The sequence below is a fragment of the Narcine bancroftii genome, chromosome 1 (assembly GCF_036971445.1).
Source record: "Narcine bancroftii isolate sNarBan1 chromosome 1, sNarBan1.hap1, whole genome shotgun sequence".
In the NCBI taxonomy this organism is placed as follows: domain Eukaryota; kingdom Metazoa; phylum Chordata; class Chondrichthyes; order Torpediniformes; family Narcinidae; genus Narcine; species Narcine bancroftii.
The window spans coordinates 281046761-281066690 of NC_091469.1; the positions used below are offsets into that span (position 1 = coordinate 281046761).

At 44.4% G+C, this 19930-nt stretch overlaps 1 protein-coding gene across 8 annotated transcripts in view; it reads right to left on the reverse strand.

The window, feature by feature from the left end:
• The window catches only part of LOC138744666 (sperm-specific sodium:proton exchanger-like), a 224828-nt gene extending 204951 nt beyond the window's left edge, over positions 1-19877 (reverse strand). For 7 of the 8 annotated variants that reach the window (XM_069901216.1, XM_069901211.1, XM_069901194.1 and 4 more), the window contains exon 1: positions 19600-19877. In XM_069901216.1, the coding sequence (XP_069757317.1) occupies positions 19600-19801 (202 nt within the window). In that variant the 5' untranslated portion in view covers positions 19802-19877. The remainder of the gene's footprint in view (positions 1-19599) is intronic. The other variant, XM_069901231.1, reaches the window with a different exon arrangement.
• Between the last annotated feature and the right edge of the window lie 53 nt (positions 19878-19930).

Consider the following 19930-nt stretch of genomic DNA (forward strand, 5'->3'; position numbering starts at 1 on the left):
CACACATCTCTTTCTTGGTATTAGGTCTACCACAAATTTCAAGCAACAACTAATCTAACACTATATACAGGCATATGTATTTCACAATTAAAATGTTTTGTAAACCAATTTATTTAGCAACATGAAAGGGTAAATTTACATCTACATTGTATTCGGAGTTTTAATAGGATGGATGTGCTTGGTGCAGGGATATCAGCTTTTAAACCAGGCTGGAAGGCACGAAGAAGTCTTAAATCCCCACATTCAATAATTTTCAGTTTAATTCTTTTCTTGTCATTTTCTCCCTTTTCCCCCCTCCCTTCCCTCCCTCCTTCACCCCCCCCCCTCACCACCCACACAACATTCAACATATATGATATATTAAACCCATTAAACAATGTCATCACACAATGAAACTAAACAAGAAAATTATGTCTTCTACTTTTACATACTGGGTCAGTTCATTTCATCTTCTTCTCCTTCTGTCATACCAAAAAATCCAGAGATCTTTCTTCTAAATAATATAAGTAAAGAACTTGGACTCGATTTGAATGGAGTACAAAAAAGATTTATTATGATAGCCTTAGCAAGGGGGCGTGGCAAGATGGCGTAGAGTCTAGATGTGTAATCTCGACATCTCTGGCCAGACTTTTAAGAACCCATATTTAACTCTTTGTTTTCAGGTTTAAATTTTTTAAAACTTAGTTTAAAGTATCAAGGAATTGTTATGGCTATTAATGGTAAAAAGATTAAACCTCAAGTACAGAAGAAACTACATTTTCGGAGTGTTGAAGATTTAGAGCCTAAACAGTCTGCTACAACTTCAGGTTTGCTTTCTTTCAAGCCTAAACCACAGAGATTGCCTGTGGGAGCTGAAAAAATGACTACTACTCACCAGGAGAAGGACATCGCTGGAATTACCCATTCTCAGGAGGAAGATGCGTGTGTCCCCAATGTGGATCCTGATTCTGGGAGCCTGCCGACTTTAATGGAGAGGGCACGCAAGAAGACGATTCCATTGCTTGAAATACCCCAGGAAATACTCCAAACTGAATATTTTGGTCTTTTTTGTGAGTTTTTGAAGCAACAATGGGTTGCGGGGTGAGAACAGCGTCGGCCCCCTAAGGAAGTCGGGGTGTCGTCGCTGGGAGTCCACACCCGCAGTAAAACTATTAAACTGCCTGTTGTTGACATGCAGCAAGAGCTGCAGTCACCTGGTTCTGCCACTACGCAAGAGAAAGCAGGGCTGAGCTTTTCTGAATTACAATGTAAACAGCTAAGCCTTATTATTCAGCCTATGCTGAATGAAATGTCTCAGAGGTTCAGTTTGTTACTGAATACAGTTAAAATACGTGTGGAAGCATCTTGTGAGGATTTTAAACAATTTCAGACTGCTTTTTTGAAATGTCAACAACAAGTGGCTTCTAATACACAAAAAGTGTTGGAGGTGGAAGAATCCATTAAAGAATCGCGAGAACGTGAGAGGGAGTGAGAGAGGAAAGTAGATTATTTGGAGAATCAAAGTAGAAGGAATAATGTGAAGATTGTTGGTTTGCCAGAAGGAATGGAAGAACAAGATCCTCTTCGTTTTTTTACCGAATGGATTCCACAAATACTGGGGCAGGAATTTTTCTCTGGAGGTCTGGTATTGGAAGAGCTCATAGAGCTTTAAGAAGAAGACCTTTGTCTGGTCAACCACCTAGACCCATGATAATGCGATGCTTGAATTATTTGGACAGAGAAACGATACTTCATCTAGCAGTGCAAAATGCGAGACAATAACAAGCCCCGTTAATGATTCAGAATAGTAGAGTTTTTTCTATCCTGATTTGAGTCAAGAAGTTATTCAGCGTCGGCGTCGATTTAATCCAGTTAAAGAAGTTTTGTGGCGTAAAGGTTATAAGTCTACTTTTCGCTATCCGGCAGTGTTGAAGGTGTTTTGTGGAGACTTTCAATCTCGGTTTTTTGAGAATGAGTGCGAAGCAATGAGTTTTGCTGATTCATTGCCAGATGTAAGAGGACAAAGATGTAGTCCACCATTGTCTCCTAAAGAAAAATCTGGTTGTTCTGGAAATGGAAGAAATGGCAGAAATGGGAGAAATGGGAATGGAAAGAGTACGTTTCCTTGAAATGGGGTCGCCGAGTCTGGAATTTCTTGGATTGAATAGAAGAACTTTTTTATTTTTATTTTCTTTTTATGTCATTATTCATTATGATATCTTGTTGTTATTCTTTGTTTGGCTGGGGAGGGAGAAATTTGCTCTATGTTCTACTAGTCATCAGCCACTCGTGGGTGATCCACACTCAACTTTTGTTCAGGGATTACTACCTTTTGGTAGTTTTTTTTTGGGCAGGGGATTTCCTTTTTATCTTTTTTTTTCATTTTATTTAGACTTTAATTTGTGGTTTCCTTTTCTCCTATTGGAGGGCCTATTTACATTGATCTGAGTCTTTATATATTGATATTATTAGTTTTTAGTAATATTAGTGGATATGTCAAAGTTGAAGTTTGCTACTTTTAATGTTCGGGATTTAAACAGTCCGATTAAGCGTAAGTGTATTTTTATCAAGTTCAATCTTTGGTAAAACATGTGTTCGGTAGAGATATGATTTTACCTGAAATGATTAAATTTGAGACTTTTGGCATAATAAGATGAAATATTGTTTAATAATGGGAAAAATTACATATGTTTCGCAGATAACTATAGTTTTTTTATGAATAGGTGGTTGTTATATTCAGAATATTTACATTTTTATTTATATTGACTAGATTTTAATATGTATGCTTTACTTTTCTTTTTTTTTCTTTTTTCTTTATGGTTCTCCTTAGGAGAGTTGCCTGAAAGAGGGGGGGGTTCTTTCCTTTTTTTTTTAATATATAATAAAATATAACATTCATGCTTTGTTTATTGTTATATAATGTTACTTATTATCTGTATTTTGAACAAATAAATAGTTTAAAAAAAATGATAGCTTTAGCTGTAGCAAAAAAATGTATTATGTCAACCTGGAAATTAGAAGATAGCCTGAGAATACAGCAATGATACATAGAAATGAATAAATGTATTCCATTGGAAAAAATAATGTATAATGTAAGAAATAACATCACAGTACTCGAACAAATTTGGGAACCGTACATGGAACACAACAGAGAAGTCCTACCGCGGATCTTCACCACCTAAAATTTTGAAAGTTTTCTTGAAGTGACTGAAAATATGTTGTTTTTGTCTTTTTTCAGTGTATTTTCTTAAAATATTCAAGAAGCTTTCATGGCTTCATTTGAAAAGACTTTTACACAGTAAGCTCATGGATTTCTGCTGGCTATTTGGTGCTGATACAAATCCATTTTGCAGATATTCTACACTATATTACCTACACTTTTTTGCTTTGCTATGATGAGGCCATATTTTATTCTGCCAAAAATATATATGTCCTTTGTAAATATCATGCCAATCACAAGAAAATGCACCAGAAAAACATAAGGAAATATAATATAAATGCAATTACCTCTGCAGTCCACTCTCAGGTTCCCCATCCGCAGATGAAAATAGCCAAAAAATTACAGAAATTTCCAAAAAGCGCACGCCAATCACCATGCCAGTAACACAACATAGCCTATATATGTATAACATGTATATGTGCACTTATGAAATACAAGTTAATGCTGCCTGATGTACATAAATATAAATAAAATGAATATATTGTGTGCCACTACAGAGGAAAAAGACAAAAAGATTTCTAGCCAAAAAAATGTAAATCACTGCAAAACACAGCAGAAAAATAAAAGGAAATAATGTGAGGTTCCTCCAATCATGGCCAGGCCCAAGGACCCATTGTTGGAAGCTCAATGGGCGTGTGGCCGGGTCCGAGGACCCGCAGATGGGCCATCAGTTTAATTGGAGGGCAGCCAGGGTGAGGACCCGCAATTGGGCTGCAGGGAGCGAGATGGAGGGACAGTTTGGTCCAAAAATAGTGCAGGGGGGGTGTGGTCAGTGTATTTATACACAATTTAAAAGTATATGAAGATCATTTAAATTCTTACAAATCTGGAGCATTGGGCCTTGCAGATGTGAATGTGGCATGTGTCCTGTCCAGAGCACATAAACAAGAAACAAACAAACATTCACCGCCCCCTTTTTCTTCACCGCCCCCTTGGATCTTTCCATCTCCCTCGCAACCCCACCCATCCACACACCCGGGGGGTCGGCAGCGCCCACTTTGGGAATCACTACACCATTACTACTAGTTTTTCTTTGATTTTCTTTTCTCTGATCAGTATGTCATCTCTTGACATCACCAAAAGACATTGTGCAAGGTTGCAAATCCCCCAAAAAAATTAAGATCTCTCAATCACAGAACAATACAGCACAGAAACAAGCCTCTTTGGTCCTTCTAATCTGTGCCAAACCATTTTTTATTTGCCTAGTCCCATCGACCTGCAACCAACCCTTAGCCCTCCATACCTCTCCCAAATTCTTCTTCAATGTTAAAAAGGACCCCACATTCAACACTTCTCCTACCACTCTCTGGGTGAAGTTTCCCCTCATTTTTCCCCCTAAACTTTTTCCCTTTCACCCTTAATCCATATCCTGTGGTTTGTATCTCACCTACCCTCAGTGGAAAAAGCCCATCTACATTTACTCTGTCTATCCCTCTCAATTTTAAATACCACTATCAAATCTCCCTTCATTCTTCTACGCTCCAGAGAAAAAAGTCCTAAGCTGTTTAACCTTTCCCTGAAGTCCAGGCAACATCTTAGTAAATCCTCTGCATTCTTTCTATCTTATTAATATCCTTCCTGCAGTTAGGTGACCAAAACTGCACACAATACTCCATATTTGGCCTCACCAATGTCTTATACAACTTTACCATAACATCAGGGGTGCAGTGCTGCCACAGCTCACTGGAGCGCCACTCCCTCACCTCACTAGGCCCCTCCAGCATCTCACCAGGCTGCTTTGGGAACGCTGCAGAAGCACTCCGGCAGTAGAGGCAGCGACATCCACTGCAGCGCCTGCTCCCCCCATTCTCAAGCCTCAGCAAACCACCTTGTCATCATTTTGATGAGCTCCAGCACCTAAAAATTTACCAAATTTACCACTGCATAACATCCTAACACCTATACTCAAGACATTGATTTATGAAGCCCAATATGCCAAAATCTCTCTTTACAACCCCATCCATCTGTGCCCTACCATTTAGTTCCTTTCTTGGTTTGTCCTTCCAAAATGTAATACATCACACCTGTCTACATTAAATTCCATCTGCCATTTTTCAGCCCTTCTTTCCAGCTGGTCCAAATCCTTCTGCAAGCTTTGAAAACCTTCCACAATGCCTCAAATCTTAGTGTCATCTGCAAACATGCTGATACAATTTACCACATTACCATCCAGATCATGGATACAGATGACAACAATGGCCCCAGCACCAATCCCAAAGGCACACCACTAGTCACAGGCCTCCTATCTGAGAAGCAATCATCCACCACTACTCTCTGGCTTCTCCCGTCTAGCCATTGTCAAATTCAGTTCACTACTTCACCATGAATAACTAGCATCTGAACCTTCCTGACTAACCTCCCATGTGGGACTTTGTCAAAGGCCTTTACTGAAGTCCATGTAGATAACATCTACATCCTTCCTTTTGTAAACTTTCCTGGTAACCTACTCAAAAATCTCTCAGATTGGTTAAACACAACCTACCAGGCACAAAGCCATACTGACTATCCCTAATCAGTTTCTGGCTATCCAAATAATTGTATATCCAATCTCTTAGAACACCTTCCAATAATTTACCTACTACTGACATCAGGCTCACCAGCCTATAATTTCCAGGGTTATTTTTGGAGCCTTTGTTAAACAACAGAACAATGTGAGATACCCTCCAACCCACCAGCGCCACACCCATAGCTAAGGACATTTTAAATATTTCTGCCAGAACCCCTGCAATTTCTACACTAGCCTCCCTCAAAGTCCAAGGGAATATCTTGTCAGGCCCTGGGGATTTATCTACCCTTATTTGTTTTAAGACAGCTCACACTTCCTCCTCTTTAATCTGTATATGTTCCAATATCTCACTGCTTTTTTTCCTTACTTCCCATGACTTTGTGCCCCTTTTCCTAAATGAATAATGATGACAAAAAACATTTAAGATCTCCCCCACCTCTTTTGGATCCATATTGAGATGACTATTCTGATCTTTAAGAGGACCAATCTTGTTCCTTACTATCCTTTTGCTCTTAATATACTTGTAGAACCCCTTATATTTTCCTCCACATTGTCTGCCAAAGCAACCTTATGCCCTCTTCTAGCCTCCCTGATTTCTTTCAAGGTTTTTCCTGCATTTTGTTTATACTCCTCAAGTACCTCATTTGCTCCATGTTGCCTATACCTGCTATACACCTCTCTCTTCTTCCAAACCAGATCCGCAATATATCTCAAAAACCAAGGTTACCTATGCCTCCTAACCTTGCCTTTAATCCTGACAGGAACATACAAACTCTGAGCTCTTAAAATTTCACCTTTGAAGGTTCTCCACTTCCCTCACACATCTTTGCCCAAAAACATCCCAATCCACACATTCTAGATCCTTTCTCATTTCCTTAAAATTGGCCTATTTCCAATTTAGAATCTCAACCCAAGGCCCAAACCTATCCTTCTCTATAATTAACTTGAAACTAATAGCATTATGATCACTGGTCCAAAAAATGTTCCCCAACACATACTCTGTCACCTGTCCTGTCTCTCCCTAATAGGAGATCCAGTATTCGACTCTCTCTAGTTCAGTGGTTCTCAACCTTTTCTTTCCACTCACATACCACCTTAACCAATCCCTTACTAATCACAAAACACCTATGGCACAGGGAATACTTAAAGTGGTATGTGAGTGGAAAGAAAAAGGTTAAGAACCATTACTCTAGTTGGTACCTCTATGATTTAGAAAAGTTTCCTGAACACATTTGACAAACCAAGCCATCCAGCGCTTTTATAGTATGGGAGTCCCACTCAATATGTAGAAAATTTAAATCTCCTATCAACCTTATGTTTCCTGCAGCTGTCTGCAATCTCTCTACAGATTTGGTCCAACAATTTTCGTTGACTATTGGGAAGTCTACAATACAACCCCATAAGTGTGGTTGTTGTGTATGCATTCATACAATTAAAAATTGGGAGATGTGATACTTTCTCACCCCTCACTTCTATTAGACTAACATGGCTACTGACCCACAGGGTTTTAAATATATGGAATGGTGACATCATGACGTGGGCTTATACCCAACACTCTTCTTGCCTCGCCTTGCCTCTTCTCTCCTCTTTCCTCTTTCCCCCCCCCCCTCCACCCCCCATTGCAGTAAATGCTGACTGGGCCCCTTTGAACTAATAAGATTACACCAGGTTAAGGACTACAAGTGAGAATTAGAATACATCTTGAGTAATTATAATAATAAAAGGGAAAGTATTTAATATTAATCAGGGCACATAGTCCTTAAAGGGTTCAAGTGGTCTTCTTTCTCTTTTGGACCACCTCAGCGTGGTTTGCTGTGCCAACCTTTGCTCAGGACGTGCAGATAGTTGAGTTGGCAGTCAAGTCAGCGGCGACTGTCCGTCTTCGCTGCCCAACCTGACTGCGTGTCTATTACTGGACTGCTTGGCTCTGCAACTGTCTCTGACCCCCTCACTCAATCTGAGGGGTGGGGTAGTCATGGCAGGCCCCAGCAGGTTTGATTCCATCTCCTCCAGTTCATGGTCCTTGGTGTCAGTCAATTCTTGTAATTGGTCAATGTGTCACTTCCACAATCTGTTCCCCACTAGAACAGAGTATGAGTAGGGGCTCAATTTTTGTAAGATTATTCCTACCACCCATGGATCTTTATATTGTCTATAATCTTGTACCAGAACCCTCTTGGCCACTTCCAATGTTCTAGGTGAGGTCTGTGGTGCTGCTGTTTTTTTACCCCCCAATCGGAGACCCAGATCTGGATGAACTGTGGACAGCCGGGTCCGCAGGTGGCGGCCAAACATTAGTTCTGCTGGGATGCGTTTTGTGGTAGGGTTACACCAAAAATTACTGTCAATCCTTCTAGTTGGGCATAATTGTGTTCACTTGTGGTTAATGTTCGCGAAGCATACGCTAACTGGTTGCTCACAGTGGTCATACCTTTACCATTCCTCAGCTGTACCCATATAGCCTCAGTAAACGAGCCCTTGGTCTGACCTGCCTTAGCACAGCTGTGAAATTTTCCCTGATGAGTAATACCACTGCTCTCCCTTATTGTTCCATTCTGATACATACTCCTGTGGCATTCTGATGAAAGTCTTTCTGTCCAACATCTGGCAAAACACCATATATTCACCAAAGTGGAACACCCAAGTCTGCAGATACTGAGATAGTATTGCGACAGATTATGTTGTGTTTTATAATTGTTTATAGATATGTTTTGGGGAGATAAAGCATGGCAAGTTTTTTTTAGTGTGGCTCACACACAAACATTTCAGATCTCATTTAAAATACTAGAGCTCTGCTCAAGCTAGACAGGCCGGCTCAGAGTGCCTTTGCAAAAGCTTTGGGGAGTGCCTATAGAGACTTCACTAATGGATTGTTGTTTTGGAAAGCAACAGATGAAAGAACTCTGAGGGTTAGGTTCTTCAGAGCCTCAGGCTGAGTGCAGCTTGCTGTTCTAAGATGTTCATGTGGTTTTGCAAGCAGAGAGAGAAAATTCAGTTTAGCAGCAGCAGCTGGGACTGAAACAAGACAAGCTGGCAAGCTTGTGGAAAACCCCCATTTTGAAGACTGGTTTGAGTGCTTAGTTCAGCCTGGTCAAAGCCCTTGTGGTCCATACAAGAGGAGAGGACTGGCTGCATAATGTTTAACTTGAAATAAGGGAAACAAAAAGGAACTCTGTGGTGACCTGAAAGAAAGAGGCTATCATCTGGAAAACCCTGAAGGGGCAGGTTTCTTCAGCAAAACACTGACATGGCCGATTAGAAGGAGTCAGTCAGAAGGAGTCAGTTGTCCAACAAGCAACAAATCTCTCTCTGAAAACCGACAAGAATCTTCCTGAGTGGTGTAATGGAAGATTCTAACCTATTTTTAAACTTGCTTTTTCTTAATTTCCAGCTCTTCCAAGCCCCCTGTGAACGGGACTTATTGGGTTTGTGGGTCTGGCGCCTATGCCTGGCTGCCCCTTACCTGAGGTGGTTGCTGCTATTTAGCATATGCCGTCCCCTACCTGCACCATATTTCCCGTTTACAGGACCATCCCTCGCTTATGCATAGGTCCACTGTCCTTCGGCATAGATGTCACCTTTCAGGTGCCGAGATTGTCCTTGGCGCCTTGATGCCAGGTTATGGTGATATTCGCATTTCCCTAGAGATTCACAAATTATATGATCTGATGAACTCTATTGCCAATGAGACATCCTTTGCTCTTTTGTCTGTAAATCAGGGCCTCAGTGATCTTAATGATGAACTCTCTGCTGTTAGGACAGTGGCTTTACAGAATCGTATGGCCTTGGATTTTCTGTTAGCAAAACAGGGTGGCACATGTGCCGTTGTTGGTTCTGAATGTTGCTCATATATTCCTAATGTAACCACCAATATTTCTGTTATTATTCAGCATGTCTCGAAGTCTGTTCGTGAGCTCCAGCGTCTGGGTATTGTGGCCAACAAGGATAATTTGAGCCTTGGTTGGAATCCTTTTTCATGGTTAGCTGGTACATTCGGGGGGGGTTGGGCCACCATATTCTCCGTTGGTTGCTCGCTCTATTGCTTGTTTTTGTGATTATTGTAGTTTTGATTTCTCTTTTACGCTCTTTTTGTACTCAAATGCTTGTCAAGTCTTGTGTCTGACACCCTGTGACCAAGGGGTGGAATGTAATGGAAGATTCTAACCTATTTTTCAACCTGTTTTTTCTTAATTTCCAGCTCTTGGTTCTGCAGAGCTGAGAACCTTTTTTTAGAACTTGCAGCTTTGGGTTCTGCAAGGCTGAGAACCTCATTGTTTTTAGAATCAGCAGACATAAGCAAAATTCCACCGAGGGGCCAGAGATGCTGTTATCTGAAGAAAGGACATCTGTGTACCGAGAACATTTAATTTTCCTGCTTGTTTTGGTCACAGACTGTCAGAAGCCTAGCCTTGATGTAGAATAAACCATTGTATTCAAAATGATAAGCTGAAAATTATGTTATTCGTTAATTAACCTAGCATGCTAGCTTGCTTGCTTATCTTTCTTGCTGTGCTGGGAATAGGTGCTTGGGTAAGCAGTTTTTGGGTAATATAAGGCATGGTCCCACTGCTGAAGTTTGAGACCCTCCGAGAGGTGGCAACATCTCTCAGCAAGAAGAAGAACTTCTGGAGTCCAGCCAACGTCCCGGTCAGGGGAGGTGGAGAAGCTGCTACCGGCGCTCTGACAACCTACTACAAGTGTGCAGTCGTTGCCTCGCTTCGGCAGTTGGGACCAGTCCAAGCGTTGATAAGTATAGTTGGGAAGGGCTTGCATATTGTAGTGTGAAATCAGCTTTTGAATTTGTAATAAACATTTGTATAATCTGAACTGCTCTCGGTGTGTGTGTCTATTTTCTTTCGGTAGTTCAAACACTGTGACCAATCTAAAACAAACAAAGTGAGAGGTACAAGTTTACCCAAGACGATTGGCGCTGCGAGCAGGGTTGGTCTCAAGATGTTTCGCCGAAAGAAAGAGGTGAGCCCTGAGCAGTTCTTGATTCCAGGATGGACTTCCAAAGACGATGGGTTTGGCATGTTGGCCTATACCCTGTCTTTGTTGAGACCACCCATTAGTTGGGATGAGAAGTTAGATTCATCAAGTGCACCTCTGGGAGAGTGGGTTGCCACTCTCCTTCGAGAAAGAAAATTTCCTGATTAAAAAGGGGACGCTGACGGATGGTTTTTGGTTGCTGGCCACAGCCTCGCGCCACTTCGTTCAGCGTAAAGTAGAATCAGTTCAAAGAGAAGTAGAATCTCAGCACAAGAGAAAGCAATTAGAGGAGGAGCTAGAAGCCATGCGACAACGCTGCTCCATGATGAGCGAAATTGTTCGCACCAGTCAGGACAGAGCCAAAGAATTGGAAGATAAGCATGTCCAAACAATCTGCCGTAATATTAAACTCCGGCAGCAGCTCTGTGCAGATAAGGAAAGGCAAGGAGTAGAACCCGATCCATATCGTATACGTGCCATGATAATGAATGGTGACGATCCTGATGTAATTGAGGATTGGGATGGGAATATCTGGAATGATGACAATGGTAATAATGCAGATACTCCTCAGCATGTGTTAACATACTACCCTCTCCACCTGCTGTTCACGCCCGCCCCATAAGGCAGCAGACTTCCCAAACAGACAGAAGGGGGGGATGATGCAAGGGTAGAGATTGAAGGGATAGATAGCCCGATCTCCCAAGTGGACCCAGGGGAAAATACCCGAACCCCTGCTTATACTCAATGGCCCACCCCCTCTACGGGATGGCCTAGGCCTCGTCCCGTCCACTGGGAAAAGGACCCTGTGGGCCAAAGTGGGAACAGGGGTCGGAAACAGTCAATGATACGTGACTTCTCTGTAAAAGAGCTGGCTGCCATTGGAGATCGATTTAGGCAAAAGGCAGGAGAAACTCTGGCAGCCTGGCTCCTGCGTGTCTGGGAACAAGGAGGGGGTAATGTATTTTTAACCCCTGAGGAATTGTTGGGATTAGGAACATTGTCTACTGATATCAGGGTCACTGCTGAGCTGCGGGGTAGAGGGAGAGAGATGGATTACTTACTACTCTAGGAGATGCCCTGCTACGAGTATACCCATCACCAGTAGATTGGGATTTACATTTGCAGAACAATTGGAGAACCCCAGAGGAGGGTGTAGCAGTAATTCGTCAACAGGTCCTGGCCTCTGCCTTGTATGCAGGGCGTTTGAGGCTGTGGGTACACGGTGGGGGAGCCCTGATGAAGAGATATTCACGGCCGGAATGCATACCAGATTGGTTCGTTCCGCCCAACCCACTACACGGGGGCTGGTTCTGTCCATAACTAGTCCATTAATTAGGCACCCTATGTCTGAGGCGGTGCATGCCTTATCTGGGCTTTGAGAATTAGAGTTGGGAGGTAAAATCCACTCATGTACAGCCCAGGTTAAATCAGACAAGCAGGATGAAAAGAGAGGGGCTGCTGCTAATAACGGACCGACAAGAAAGGACCTTTTTCTAACCTTGTTAAAGTTAGGCGTACCTAAAAGTGATATTGATGGGAAACCTACTGCAGTCCCTTATGCCCTTTATAAGAGAAAAGCAGGGGAACATCATCCCCAGCTGCTAAGTCCTCCTGGCCCAGCTGTGCCCTCTGCTCCCCCTGCTGCTTCTATCGAGCCGGCTTCTCCTGCTCCAGTTACCCGTGATGAGATACAACAAATGGTTAACAAGGCTCTTATGGATAATAGTGGCATCTGCGCCTGGAAGCCCCCGAACCCTACTAAAGCATGAAGGTGTGGCAGGGCTCCCGTGTCTACACCATTGAGATACAGCGGATACACGGGGACCCACGGCCCTACATACCGTTAACAATCCATTGGGGTGGGGGTAATGACCGCCAATATTTGGCCTTGGTTGATACGGGTGCGAAGCACTCGGTGATTCCGGGTAACCCCGACCTCTGGACTGGACCGACCTTTCGAATAGAGGGGTTGGGAGGAGCGGTCACCCTGGCAAAGGAAACAAAAGTCCGTGCCACGGTGGGTGATAGCCCTTCCCCTATCTGGTTACATGCCCTCGTGGATGCTACTGACGAGTGTATCCTGGGTATTAATATGTTGGCCGGTACGGCCCTTAATACTAGCCAAGGGGGATTTTCATTTGGAATTCGGACTATTACAAAAAAACTAGTAGTGGGTCAGGCTAAGTGGGATCCTGTGATGGTGCCACCCCCCATGAAACCAGGGTGCATTCCACAATATCACCTCCCTGGAGGGCAAAAAGAGATTAGTGCCACCATTGATGCTTTGCAAGAAGAAGGGGTAGTGAGGCCCGCAACGTCACCCTTTAATAGCCCTGTTTGGCTGGTCCAGAAGCCGGACGGCTCCTGGAGAATGACAGTTGATTATCGCTTTTTGAACAAACATGCCCCACCACTTGCTTCAGCAGTTCCGGACATTGTTACCCTTATTGAAAACATTGCTACTTGGAACTCAGGAACATGGTATGCTGTCATTGATCTTGCTAACGCCTTCTTCAGTATTCTTATAGCTGAGGACTCACAGGATCAGTTTGCCTTTACCTGGAAGGGGCACCAGTATACCTTCACTCACCTCCCTCAGGGTTATGTACACTCTCCCACTATTTACCACAGCCTAATTGCCCGTGACCTGGAGACAGTGCCAGTATCGCCTTCCCGCTCAATTCACCATTATATTGATGATGTGATGATCCAAGTGACCACAGAAGAGATGGTACAGGGAGGTTTGGAGAGTGTCCAAGATACCCTGATGCAAAGAGGGTGGGCCATTAACCCCGCCAAGGTACAGGGCCCGTCCCAGACAGTTATTTTCCTTGGAATTCAGTGGCATGCTGGAGAACAAGTGGTTCCCGATAAAGTTTGCAATAAAATCGCAGACTTGGCCACTCCTACTAACAAAAAAGAGACCCAGCGTTTCCTGGGATTATTGGGATATTGGCGACGCCATATTCCACACTTGGCATTGCTTTTACGTCCTCTGTATAAGGTTACCCGAAAGAAAACAGACTTTGTATGGGGTGACGATCAGGAAAGGGCGTTCCAGTCCACCAAGCAGGCTATTCTTCAGGCCCTGCCCATTGCTCCCCGCATCCCAGACACCCCCTACGAACTACAGGTCTCCGTTACTGATGATGTGGCCTGCTGGAGCCTCTGGCAGAAACAAGAGGGTCGCCGAGTCCCGCTGGGATTCTGGTCACGTACCATGCCTGAGGCTGCCACTCGTTATTCTGCTTTTGAACAACAGTTACTAGCCTGTTACTGGGCCCTGCTGGAGACTGAAAGAATGACAGGTGATGCAGATGTTCAATTGAGACCTGCACTTCCAATAATGAATTGGGTTCTGGCTAATGATGCTAATCTAAAGATCGGGCGGGTGCAGCAGTTTTCTATTGTTAAATGGAAGTGGTATATTCAGAGTCATGCAACCAGAGGGCCTGAAGGGGTGGGCCGCATACACGAACAGGTGGCTGATCTTCCGTCTCATCATGAGGATGTTGAACCTGCCTTGCCCCCTCCTTTACCCCCTTCACCAGTTCAGTGGGGTAAACCATATGATTTGTTCACTCCAGCAGAACAAGAGGATGCCTGGTTTACTGATGGTAGCAGCCGGTGGGTGCAAGGAAAGCAAAAGTGGAAGGCAGTGGCTTACCATCCCAAGTCAGGAACTCACTTATCAGAGGAGAGGGATGGTGGCTCCAGTCAGTATGCTGAGTTGAAGGCAGTCACTTTACCACTAGATCCCCATGATCACCCTCTTCGCCTGTTTACTGATTCCTGGGCTGTGGCTAATGGACTTGTAGTATGGATGCCTGATTGGCAAAAGAATGACTGGATGATACATGACCGCCCAGTGTGGGGAAAAGAGCTGTGGCAGCTGTTGTGGGATGCTTCCCACCACCGTGAGATAACTGTGTATCACGTTGATGCCCATACTAATGTGGCGACTAACATGGCACAACATAATGCAGTTGCAGATCAGCTTGCTACCATCAGCCGTGCTGATACCGTCCCCCTGGCTCGATGGGCACATGAACAGAGTGGTCATTTGGGGGAGAAGGGATCAGCTATGTGGGCCAGAACAAATGCTTTACCCGTCCATCAAGATGATGTCCACATGGTCGTGCGTACATGCCCAGAATGTCAACTTGTGAAGTCCCGTGTCATTCCTCCTGGTCCTCATGGCCGAATAAAACGGGGTGCTCGCCCAGCTGCGGTTTGGCAAATTGATTACATAGGCCCCATGCCAGACTGTATGGGTAACGGTTAACACCTTTTCGGGCCTGGTTTTTGCCTTTCCCACCAAGACGGCTGACCAAGCTAGTACTATCCAAGGACTAAATCATTTAATTTCTCATTATGGTGTTCCAGAGGAGATTCACTCTGATAATGGCTCGCACTTCTCCGGGAAGGCAATCTGAGATTGGGCAAATGACAACTATATCTTATGGGTTCACCATATTCCTTATTACCCACAGGCAGCTGGGTTAGTTGAACGAATGAATGGCTTACTGAAGGAACAAATTCGTTTGTTAACACCACTGGGAACCCTGAAGGGGTGGTGTCATGTGCTGCAGCAAGCAGTCGACAATTTAAATTATCGCCCTTTAAAAGGAGGTACACCTTTCCACTGCCTTCTTCAAGCCTCTGAACTACAGCCTATTCCAGAGGAAAAACAATCATTGCCCCCCCACTCCTGAACTAGAGAATGCCGGACAAAAGGTATGGGTGGCACCACCAGGTAGTGGCCCTCCTGTTAAAGGAGAAATAGTGACACCTGCCCAGGGTAACACTCAATGGGTAGCTATTGAGGGACAGGATGACTTAGTCTGTTTAAACACTGAACGCTTACAGTATCGTGAGTGACATGTGTCAGGCTTCTTTGTTCCAGGTTCTCCGTTTTACGCTCCTGGTGATCTGGCTTAACAGCTGCTTTGGTGCCAACAACTGGATTTGTAATAACGAGGACATTCCGAGGGAGTTGTCCGTGGGAGACACAGTCTGGTGCATTACATCAAGGAAGTCCTCAGTCACCCACCTCAAGTGCAGCTTATCTCTTCTTTGGCTTGGCTTCGCGGACGAAGATTTATGGAGGGGGTAAAAGTCCACGTCAGCCGCAGGCTCGTTTGTGGCTGACAAGTCCGATGCGGGACAGGCAGACACGGTTGCAGTGGCTGCAGGGGAAAATTGGTTGGTTGGGGTTGGGTGTTGGGTTTTTCCTCCTTTGCCTTTTGTCAGTGAGGTGGGCTCTGCGGTCTTCTTCAAAGGAGGTTGCTGCCCGCCAAACTGTGAGGCGCCAAGATGCACGGTTTGAGGCGATATCAGCCCACTGGCGGTGGTCAATGTGGCAGGCACCAAGAGATTTCTTTAGGCAGTCCTTGTACCTTTTCTTTGGTGCACCTCTGTCACGGTGGCCAGTGGAGAGCTCGCCATATAACACGATCTTGGGAAGGCGATGGTCCTCCATTCTGGAGACATGACCCACCCAGCGCAGCTGGATCTTCAGCAGCGTGGACTCGATGCTGTCGACCTCTGCCATCTCGAGTACTTCGACGTTAGGGATGAAAGCGCTCCAATGGATGTTGAGGATGGAGCGGAGACAACGCTGGTGGAAGCGTTCTAGGAGCCGTAGGTGATGCCGGTAGAGTGCAGCTTATATAGATATGTTATTGACAGTGTCGGTTCTTATATTTTGTTTGTAGGTGTACCAACTGAAGAGGTTGCCCCCTACTTCTGTGATGGTCATTTTTGTGCTCGCTTTGTATCTTGTAATAACTCTGCTCCACCTGTTGCTAAGTGGCGGAAGGATTCCAGTTCTGTGGAGGATTGGTGGTCTACCTCGCCATCAAACATTCCTTCAGATTTGTCTGACAATTCCTTTCTCCATGTTTCCTATGCATACGCTCACCGATTAAATGTTTCTGATTGTTGGGTTTGTACCATAGGCCCTTTGCATGCTGGTACAGGCATTCCCATGATCCCCATTCCTTTCACCCGAAAGGAAGTTGCTGCCTGGAAATATATTGACCCCTCCAAAGGCAGAGTTTACATTGATGTTGATCAGCCTGTGCCTGAGGAGGCTCGTTTCTTTAATCAAAGTGATATTTTGGATATTTTCCGAGGATGGCATATTTCTACCTTCTCTCATAATATCACACCTCCCTATTTTATTGTTTCCCAATATGTGAAGGGCTCTGTCTGTTTTTGCAAATTCCCTGCCAAACCTGCGGATTCACTGGGATTCAGTGATTGTCTGACATATTCCCTTTTCATTTCCAAGCCCCCTGTGAACGGGACTTATTGGGTTTGTGGGTCTGGCGCCTATGCCTGGCTGCCCCTTACCTGAGGTGGTTGCTGCTATTTAGCATATGCCGTCCCCTACCTGCACCATATTTCCCGTTTACAGGACCATCCCTCGCTTATGCATAGGTCCACTGTCCTTCGGCATAGATGTCACCTTTCAGGTGCCGAGATTGTCCTTGGCGCCTTGATGCCAGGTTATGGTGATATTCGCATTTCCCTAGAGATTCACAAATTATATGATCTGATGAACTCTATTGCCAATGAGACATCCTTTGCTCTTTTGTCTGTAAATCAGGGCCTCAGTGATCTTAATGATGAACTCTCTGCTGTTAGGACAGTGGCTTTACAGAATCGTATGGCCTTGGATTTTCTGTTAGCAAAACAGGGTGGCACATGTGCCGTTGTTGGTTCTGAATGTTGCTCATATATTCCTAATGTAACCACCAATATTTCTGTTATTATTCAGCATGTCTCGAAGTCTGTTCGTGAGCTCCAGCGTCTGGGTATTGTGGCCAACAAGGATAATTTGAGCCTTGGTTGGAATCCTTTTTCATGGTTAGCTGGTACATTCGGGGGGGGTTGGGCCACCATATTCTCCGTTGGTTGCTCGCTCTATTGCTTGTTTTTGTGATTATTGTAGTTTTGATTTCTCTTTTACGCTCTTTTTGTACTCAAATGCTTGTCAAGTCTTGTGTCTGACACCCTGTGACCAAGGGGTGGAATGTAATGGAAGATTCTAACCTATTTTTCAACCTGTTTTTTCTTAATTTCCAGCTCTTGGTTCTGCAGAGCTGAGAACCTTTTTTTAGAACTTGCAGCTTTGGGTTCTGCAAGGCTGAGAACCTCATTGTTTTTAGAATCAGCAGACATAAGCAAAATTCCACTGAGGGGCCAGAGATGCTGTTATCTGAAGAAAGGACATCTGTGTACTGAGAACATTTAATCTTCCTGCTTGTTTTGGTCACAGACTGTCAGAGGCCTAGCCTTGATGTAGAATAAACCATTGTATTCAAAATGATAAGATGAAAATTATGTTATTCGTTAATTAACCTAGCATGCTAGCTTGCTTGCTTATCTTTCTCGCTGTGCTAGGAATAGGTGCTTGGGTAAGCAATTTTTGGGTAATATAAGGCATGGTCCCGCTGCTGAAGTTTGAGACTCTCCGAGAGGTGGCAACATCTCTCAGCAAGAAGAAGAAGAACTTCTGGAGTCCAGCCAACGTCCTGGTCAGGGGAGGTGGAGAAGCTGCTACCGGCGCTCTGACAACCTACTACAAGTGTGCAGTCGTTGCCTCGCTTCGGCAGTTGGGACTAGTCCAAGCGTTGATGTATAGTTGGGAAGGGCTTGCATATTGTAGTGTGAAATCAGCTTTTGAATTTGTAATAAACATTTGTATAATCTGAACTGCTCTCGGTGTGTGTGTCTATTTTCTTTCGGTAGTTCAAACCCTGTGACCAATCTAAAACGAACAAAGTGAGAGGTACAAGTTTACCCAAGACAAGTAGTAACCATTTACCTTTCAAGCACCAAAGTCTGGTGAAATTCATAAACATTAAATTCTGTGCACAGTACAAGAAATGCCTGCAACCAGTGAACTTGGAGGAGTGAGAAGTGAGATTGGACTGTAAATCAAAGAACTTTTCTAAACTTACACGCACATTACATACACGTGCACTTAGAATTAGAAGGGGGTCAAGTTAAGTGAAGTGTAATAAGTGAGTTTGATCCGGTTTTCATGTCTAAAGATAATTAAACTGAACTTTTGTTTAAGTCATCATTTGTCTTGGTGAATATCTATTGCTGCTGGCTTTTGGGGTCCTCTGGGTTCGTAACGTAGACACACTAAAATGCTGGAGGATCTCAGCTGGTCTTGTAGAATCTTTAAGAGGTAATGACATATAACTGTTTTGGGCCTGAGCCCTTCATCAAGATAGGAACAAAAGGCAGCAGAATTAAAAGGGTGGGGGAGGAGGAGCACAGGCCAAATGACATGGATAGGAGGAAAAGAGAGGAAAGGTGAGAACTGGTCAGAGAAGGATGACTCTGCAAATGCAGAGCTGGTGGAAAACAGACAGAGGGAGCAGGAGAGAAGGAGGCAAAGCTATTGGAAAGGAGACCTAGGGATAGGGAAACAGAGAGACGGGAGTGAGGGGATAACAGAAGCCAGAGAACTCGATGTTAACACCATCTGCTTGACTGGCGCCTGGACGGAAGAGAAAGGAGGATGTTCCTTCAACACGTGGTCTGTCTGTCAGTCCATGAAATCACGGACGGACTGATCAACAAGAGAATAGGGCGGGGAGTTGTAATGGGTGGCCACTGCGCGATGGCCAGTGTTGCATCGGACAGGGCGAATGTGCTCAGCGACACATTCTGCCGTTAATGATCACTATTTCCAAGTCATGCAGTTGTCTCAATCCCGAGGTCCTATCTGACCCACAGCTCGGCTTAATCCAGTCTAAAGGCGCCACAGTGCACCCGCTAAAGCGAAGTAGCGAACGCTTTGACAAAGGCGAATGGGACGACCGACAGGGACTTGTATTGCTCCATTCTGTCAACTCACTTGGGGGGGGGGTTATTATTTTACCTCCAAACAGCAAAGTTCCAAAGATGAAAAAAATGACATGCGGCAGATCGTAATCGATGATTCCGAACTTATCTCTTCGGGAAAGCAGATGCGTCTTTGTTCCACTCTTCTCCGATACCCCAGAGTCCAAGTCGACTTCATCACCACCCTCTCCGAGAGTGGGCCACGACGGGCCTCGCGTAACGTTGAGCAGCAAGTCCATGATTCCCACCCTCTCTAATGGCGCCCCGGCCGGCAGTTCGCCAACAGCCACGCGCTCCGAATTCAACGTGCGTTTGAACCAAGTGCAGACACCACAGTGCATGCGACGCCACGCATCCGCGCGGGGTTC